The sequence below is a fragment of the Hydra vulgaris genome, chromosome 06 (assembly GCF_038396675.1).
Source record: "Hydra vulgaris chromosome 06, alternate assembly HydraT2T_AEP".
In the NCBI taxonomy this organism is placed as follows: Eukaryota; Metazoa; Cnidaria; class Hydrozoa; order Anthoathecata; family Hydridae; genus Hydra; species Hydra vulgaris.
The window spans coordinates 15,177,565-15,186,488 of NC_088925.1; the positions used below are offsets into that span (position 1 = coordinate 15,177,565).

The 8,924-nt window shown below is 26.8% G+C and overlaps 1 protein-coding gene across 1 annotated transcript in view; it reads left to right on the forward strand.

Moving 5' to 3' along the window:
* LOC100199701 (protein farnesyltransferase subunit beta) overlaps positions 1 to 6,951 on the forward strand; it is a 48,660-nt gene extending 41,709 nt beyond the window's left edge. Inside the window, exons 13-15 of the mRNA XM_065799323.1 lie at positions 276 to 345; positions 857 to 971; positions 6,681 to 6,951. Of these exons, the coding sequence (XP_065655395.1) occupies positions 276 to 345; positions 857 to 971; positions 6,681 to 6,773 (278 nt within the window). The 3' untranslated portion in view covers positions 6,774 to 6,951. The remainder of the gene's footprint in view (positions 1 to 275; positions 346 to 856; positions 972 to 6,680) is intronic.
* Positions 6,952 to 8,924: the final 1,973 nt, after the last annotated feature.

The window sequence follows — 8,924 nt, forward strand, 5'->3', positions numbered from 1 at the left end:
TATACTCTCATGTAAGCAATAAAACTATGTATACTCTCATGTAAGCAATAAAAGTATAATTATTAAATTTAATTTTCCTTTTTCAAAATTAATTGCAAAATATATTTACTAGCGGATCCAGAATGATTAGCTGCAGAAATTGTGTAAATTAAAATTTTTAAATAACATTTACAGCAATGTAACATTAAGTTTGTTGTTCTTTGTTCTTGTAATTTTTACTATTACATCTTGTACTTAAATTTTAAAAGTTATTAAAAAATTTTAAACTTTAAAAGGTGCGTTAGAAGAGTACATATTGGTAAACTGTCAATGGCCTCAAGGTGGTTTGATTGATAAACCTGGAAAGTAAGTTGTGTTAAATGTTTTTTCAATTTTATAATCAATTAATGTAAACTTTTTTAAATCATTTTTTAAAAACAATTTTTATATTTTACTCTTTGTGGTGCAGTGAGTTCTTACAAATAATATGTGATATAATATATTACAAATAATATGCAGTAGTGGTTCTAGATTGCTTGCCTCATAAATGAGAAGATAGCTCAACTTGTTTTTCTGCACAACAGCCTTGTTCTTCAAGGTTTTTGTTTTGAAGTTATAGAGTTTAGAAAAGTTTGTAACCACAATTTTAGTACAGTTGATTAAAAGAGACATAATAAATTTTTCAGCATTGATTTCTAATATTTTAATAACCCAGTCTATAATAATAATTATATATATATTATATATATTACGTTTTAAACATTATAATTACTATATTACACAAAAATATTTTGAAGTAGTTTGTAAAATCTTTTCAATGTTAATACATAATTATTTAAAAATAAAAATCATACATTATTTAAAACGTTTTTTATAGATCACGTGATTTCTATCATACTTGCTATTGCTTAAGTGGACTCTCAGTAGCTGAACACTTTATAGGAGACGAAGTTACTAATACACATGTTGAAGGAAGACAAACAAATTTGCTAGTTAGTTTTTTTAATTAACTTTTTTGAATTATTTTTGTTGTATTTTCTATAAGCATAAAATTTATAACCATTAATTTCTTGTTAGGTTACTTGTTTGTCTTTTTGCAATCAATTGAAAAAAAGTCAAAAGATATAATATTTGATAATATATTTACATATCATCAAATATTAAATCATTTAGTCAGGTTAGGGGTGCTCAATCCAAATTAATATAATACTGTGGGTCACGTTAATAAAAGGGTGGGTGGAAATTTTTTACAGAATGCATATAAAACAATTTAATTATAGTGTGGCTTGCGGTCAAATTACTTTTTTTAACTGCTCTTTTATCATAATTTTGAAAAGATTTAAAATGCTTAAATAACAGGGTTGCCACTCAACCTGGAAAACCTGGAAATAGCATGAATCCCAGGAAAAACCTGGAAAACTCAGGGAATTTTTTTTTTTTTTTTAAATCAGGGAATACTCAGGGAAATTTTTTTTCCCATTTTTGTAAAATAGTTATTTATCAAATTATTTACAATAGTTTAAACTAGTTAAAATTCATAATGTATATTATTAGTAATTTTTTATATAATTGTACAACTTATTTTAAATTTGGTTTGGTTTAATCTCACAATGATGTTTATAACATTTTTATTTTTCAAAAGTGTTGCCACACTTTAAAAAAAAAAAAAAATTATCTCAAAATAACTTCATAAAAATATTGAAATAAAAAATCTAGAAAGTGACATCCTTTTCTGATAAACTTCCTTTCCCATGTACTTTTTTTCCCCTTTTTATCTTGACCACAACCCTATTTGCGTGATGTCCTTTATGGATGGACCCTAAATAAAATAATATAAAAATGTATTATATTCAATTTTATAATTTGTAATCATTTTATCTATAAATAAATAATATGGTTGTAAGAAGAATGCATTTTTTTAGAGTTATAATAATAAATAAAATGGATCAAACATTTTTTTCAAATGATTGGCTTACTCACCCAGAATATAAAGAATGGCTTGTAAAGACTAATGACAATAAATTTGCTAGATGTAGCAGTTGCTGCAAAACCTTTAACTTGTCAAATATGGGAGTTCAGGCAGTTAAGAGTCATAATGAAGATAAAAAGCACCAAGTTAATGTTTTAGCTAAATCCAGAAGTCACTTTTTTAAACCTGTTGCAAAAAATTCTACTATTACACCAACAGTACCCCTGGCAGTCGGTCAAAGAACTTTAGAACTTGTTGTTGCTTCTAATGAAGAAACAAGATCTGAAATTAAATGGGCTCTTGCAACTGTTATGTATGGATTGTCAAACAATGCTTTTGCTAATATGAGCCAATTATTTACTAGTATGTTTCCAGATAGTAAAGTTGCAAAAGGACTAACATTAGGAAGAACAAAAATAGGGTATATGATTAATTTTGGGTTAGCACCATATTTTAAATCGTTACTTCTCGAAACCATCAAAAATTCACCATGTTATGTTGTCTCGTTTGATGAAAGTTTAAACAAAGTTACACAAAATTGTCAAATGGATATTATTGTTAGATTTTGGAATACTCTAGAAAACCAGGTTAATGTGCGATATTTGAATTCAGTTTTTCTTGGACACTCTTCTGCAGCGCATATACTTAAAAGTTTTAATAAAGAAATAGAATGTCTGGACTTATCTAAAATGATCCAAGTATCTATGGATGGGCCTTATACAAATTGGAAGTTTTTTAAAGAACTTTCTATATACCGAAATGAGTGTGAGTTAAATTCTTTATTTGACATTGGGAGTTGTAGTTTGCATTCAATACACGGAGCTTTTAAGATCGGTTCTGAGTCTACATCATGGAATTTAAAAAGTGTTCTTAAGGGAGCATATCAAATATTGCATGATACTCCTGCGAGAAGAGATGACTATAGCAGTGTCACTGGGTCAAATCGCTATCCATTAAGTTTCTGTTCAACTAGATGGATTGAAGACCAAGTTGTTTCAGATCGTTTAATTGAAATATGGGACAACATTGTAAAATTAATTAGATTTTGGGAAAAATTGTCCAAACAGCCTTCCTCAAAAAGTTTTTTTAATGTTCAAAAAGTGTCGAATGATTTCTTGACTGTTTCAAAATTACAATTTTTCAGTTATGTTGCCAGTTTGTTCAAAACCTACTTGACACTCTATCAGACGGATCAACCAATGATTCCATACATGTACAATGATCTTAGGGAATTGATAACAAATATTTTAACTTTATTCATTAAACCATCAGTAATTCAAAGTTGCAAAAAAGGTAGTGATTTAAAAAAATTAGATCTCTATAAAAAAGATTATTTGCTTCACAGGAAAGATGTTATTATAGGTTTTGCCACCGAAGTTTCAATAAAAGAACTTTTAAAAAAAGATAAAGTCACTCTTAATGAAGTAAAACAGTTTAGAAATGTGTTTTATTTCTCACAAAAACCATGGAAAATCTGTTGAAACGCATCCCGCTAGACTCTGCAATAATAGCAAATGCAAGTTGTTTTGAACCAATCGAACTCAAAGCATCATCAATCGAGTTTAATCAAAATAAACTAAAAAGGTTGTTACATTATCTTGTTAGTTTAAAGATTATATCTGCAACACAAAGTGATAAAGTCATGCTTCAGTATTCTATACTTTTAAGAAATGACATGAAAATAAATATAGAAAAATTTCTTAATTTTGATAAAAAAATCACTCGTTTAGATACCTTCTTTTTTCATCAACTGGATATAGCCAAACATAAGGAACTTTCTTATATTATCAAAATGATTTTAACTGTAAGTCATGGTCAAGCTTTTGTAGAAAGGGGTTTCAGCATAAACAAATCAATTCTAAACGAAAATATTCAGTCAGACTCAATAGTTTCGCATCGCAATATAAGAGATCATATGAGTTCTCAAAAAGTTCAAGCTGACACTATAAATATCACAAATGCATTAATGTTATCAGTTAAGTCAGCCAGACAACAGTACCAAATGAGTTTAGCAGAGAAAATTAATTCAAGGAAAGAGTGTGAATCAAACCACCAAAGAGCAATCTTATTAGAAGAAATTGAAGAAGTAGAAAAAAAAAGACTTTACTTGTAACAGCATGTTGTATATTAAACAAAGATTTTATTCAATCTGTTGAAGATGCTGACAAAAATAATGATTTAACAATGCTTAAAAAAGCAACTGCTTTAAAAAGAAAATGCGATGAAACAGAAAAAGAATCAATGGAGTTAGATTCAGTTTTAGAACTATTAAATGCAAAGAAGAAACTTATTGATAAAGTTTCTTGCTAAAAACTGTTTTTTGTGTTCAATTTTAGAATTGATAAAAAATATTTGCATTGTTTCATTGTATTTAGTACATTTAGAATCTATTTAAATTATTTATATATATATATATATATATATATATATATATATATATTTAATTATATATATATAATATATATATATTTATAAATATATATAAATGTATATATGTGTGTGTGTATATATATATATATATATATATATATATATATATATATATATATATATATATATATATATATATATATATATGTATGTATATTTATATTTTTGTAAATATACAAATATATAAATATATATATATATACATATACAAATTATAAATTATGTTAGTGTATTCTACAAATAGAGTGCTCAATGTTCTAAAAGAACAGAGCAATAATAAATTAGTAAAAACATTTATCTTATTTTTGATTACTTCAACACTGTGTTTCACCATCAGTAGGTTCATCAGGAAGAATTGTTCCTGATGAACCTACTGATGGTGAAACACAGTGTTGAAGTAATCAAAAATTAGATAAGTGTACTAATTTACTAATTTACTAATTTATATACATATATATATATATATATATATATATATATATATATATATATATATATATATATATATATATATATATATATATATATATAGAGGATATAATATGGAAAACTCAGGGAAAGCGTAGGTAATATAAAAAGCTAAACTCAGGGAAAAACATTATTTACTCAGGGAAAAACTTTTAAAATTATAGTGGCAACCCTGTATAAGTTTTAAATTTAAGTGGTGAGGAATAAAGCAAAAGCTAGTTTTCAACATATCAAGATTTAGGAGATTTTTTCATAAATTAAGATTTAGGATATTTATCATAGGTAGATTTATCATAGATGTCATTTATTGAGGATTAGGAGATATACCATAATTTGACAATTTTTAAAGCCTAATTGAACTGAAAGTTATTATTCTTATCAGTGACTGATAAAACATTTTCTTATTTTTAAGGCCGATTGACATTGGTTTTTGAATTACAGTGATTTTTGAACAGATAATTTAGTCAACAATCAACGTTGGTTTGTCAATCAACAACAAATTAAACAAGTTGATTGGTCATCAGCCAAACTGTTGCAACAGTTTTTTTTATCATTAAGGATTTATTTCTGATCTCAATCTTATTCTCTTTGTACTTGCATTTTAGTGCAATGCATGATTTTATTTCTATTAGCTTCAGTTTTTATTTTGAAAACACTGGCTCTACTTTTATATTATATTGGAATATTGAGTACATTTCCTCATACTTTTGCATGTATAAAAATCTAGTTTAAAATTCTTCAAATAGTTATGTGATAGTAGTGAGAGATGTTATTTAGTATAGTATAAATAATATATAATATTATAAAATGGTACTAGTTTGTGACAGTAGAATGGTTAAACAAGGCTTCATGGTCACCTTATTGACTAATTGATAATGGGAAATGAATCAAATTGTTTGACCATATTTGATTTTTGTTAAGATAAAGTTTTGATACAAAGAATTTAATATCTTGATAACATTTTGTGGTTAGCTTATTTTCACCCACTATCTTCTGATTTAGTTTTACCTCCATCATTGTATCTGTTAGAAAATATAAATTTAGAAGCCATCAAACATTGAAGAAGCCTAATCTATTGACACACCTAAAAGTTTTTTAAAATTTATATCGCAACTTTGCAAAAGTAAATATCTGCTTTATTTGAGGAGATTTCTACAGCAGCAGTTAAAAAAAAAATTTATACTGGTTACAATTGAATGAGTAAAATACATGTATTTTGCACTTTTTAAAATATCAGATTGATGTTAGACGCTTAAACACTTTTACCGCCAGAGGTGTCAGATCTGTTGTCTCTGGCGGTTTAAGTGCAAAATATTTAAATTTGCGCACATTTTTAAAAGGTCAATTTCATTTTTTGCAATAATGTTTTCAGTAAGTAAATATGCATTCTTTGATTATTGTAAAAAATAACAATTTCAAGTCTATTTTTCAATCATCTACCCAGTAAACACAAGGCGTGTTTTATACGTCTAAACATTTTAAACGTCTAAAATCACGTCTTGTGTTAACTGGGTAACTGAGTCTAAAATTTATTATTATTTAAGTATACTAGTTTGAATTGATTTCATTATTCAAAAGTTATAAAAAGTGTAAATGAAAATAATAGGTGTTTAATTTTTTCAAATTTTGTTAACAAAGTTACTGTTATCCTTTTTTTATATACTGCTTATTTACTATTATATTTACTACTATATTTTTTAATTTTTTATTTATGAACTTTATTACTACGTTTTTTTTTTTGCCCAACGCAAGGGTTAATATAATGATTGATTTGTATATAGAAAGTTATACATAGTATTTTATGAATTGAAAATAAGTTTTTGATTATATCTAGCAACCGATTCATCCGATATTCAATATATGCATTGATAGTGCAAACGAAGCTTTGTTGCATTTTAACAGACTTGCTGTTCCTTCATCTGATTGACGCATTTTTATTTGAACCCAATGGGTGATTACTGTTCAGTGACGTCAAATGTGCAGTTGTTTTATGGTTTCTTCAACTACGAATGATGTTGAATTTACAAAAAAATTTAGAAATTTTTGAGTTATTATTTAGTACAAAAACTATTATTTTTTACATATTATATGAAAAAATTAATCAATGTTAAATTTTTTTATATTTCTGAAGCGTCCTCCTTGACTGAGGTCAAAAACTATTATTTTTCACATATATAAAAAATTTAATCAATATTAAATTTTATTATATTGACTGAGGCGTCCCCATAATAAGGGGGTTGTAAGTTTTACATTGTTATAACTTGAACACTAAAAGATTATTAGACTTGTCAACAACTAGTCAAACCTCCAGAGATTGCCTATAAAATTACGTGAATATTTGATTAAACCCCAAACCCCTTCCCTTCTTCAAATAAAATTAAAACAGAAAAAAGCAAACCTTTTCTATAATCTTTTCTTTCACTTTGACAAGAAATTTTCATAAAGTGTTCGTCCATAAAGTACGTACGCTTTTGTTTTAACCGTTCCCCTCTCCGCATTTTGTGATACGCTTTAAGTACCCTCTACCTCCCTAAATGTACATACGCTTTAACCTACTTACCCAACATTTTATGATATTTTTTTAATTTAGTGTCTCCTTACCTTTCTAATTAACCTTTGCCATCCCAATCCCCGCCCCCTTCCATCTCATAAACGCTAATTGCAGACCCCCACTCCCCATCCAAGCATGCGTACTTTATGAACGATCTAGAAGTTGTCGATCTTTTTTTGAGACAATATATTCGCGTACTCGGTGTAGTTTTTTTCTTCAGGTTTTCTTAATATTTAAAAAGGGTTAAATAATATTTCTTTTATATATATATATAATTTTCAAAACTTTTTTGCTACTCCTAATTGTGAAGCCTAAAGAACATTATTTTGGAGTCTTTAGATCCATTTCGCTCATCGGCGTTAACATTTTTTTTAACAGAAATATGTCGTAGTCAACAAAATAAACAGACGCTATAATATTTTAAAATTGCCTTAACTAAACCGAATAGTGTGGTGTATCTAAAAACGCTCTACTTTTATGGCACGGGTGATAGTATTAGGGATTCGAATCATCCTCAGAGTGATTTTTTTTTGCAAATTTTAATGTATTATTTCTAGGATGTCATCATAACGCTTGTGAGTCAATTTCTTATAAGACGGTTTTGTCGCAACTAATGTTGCATGAAAATAAAGTTTGGACTATCTATAAAATTTTAACAAGTATGTTATATTTCATCATTAGGGATGTACAAAATAGATTTGGTTTTGCACGAATTTGCTTTTTAAATGTTTTTGGATATCATCAAGTAATGAGGCCCAATAATTTTTTTCACTCCGTTACCGTAACATAAATGTAACTACATCTGTGAATTAGTATTTTTTTTGTAACATTCTATTTTTGTAATGAAACATACTGGGTACTATAACTACAGCCTACATGTTAAGTATATTAGCCAAATTTAATGACAAAAAATTGAATTTATGTGATAATGTCTGCTCCGTTATTGACATTTGCTAATTATTTATTATTTAAAAGCAAAACAGTGTAAGTTACATTTTAAATTAAAGGGAAAATCTTAGTATACAAATAAATTCAGTACATTGTCTTTTTAAAAAAGGTAAAGCGTCTTTAAAAAAAGAAACTAACTCGACAAAAATCTTTTTCGGATTTAAATTGTACAAATACTTTCCGCTCCGTTACTGGATCATTACCATACATCATTAATGTAAAGAAAGTCGTGGTCGCTCACAACATCATTTGCTTCAATCAACAAGATATTCAAATTTTCATCGAAATTAACCAGATCAATGATATTGTTGCTTAAATGTTGAAATTTACATCCATTGCATTGGCCGAAGTAATTCTTTCATCACTGTTAAAATATGAAAAAGACATTCACGGAAGTACTTAAAATAAATTTAATTATTATAGAAACAAATAAATTAGCAAAATAATAAAATACACAAATATTTTTTTACTGTGCTAGTGTTTTTGGAAAACATATATCGCTTTAAATTGTAGCATGTGCAAACTGTAGCCCTCTTACAGAAGCAACTTAAATTACGATACAAAACATAATTTCATAGT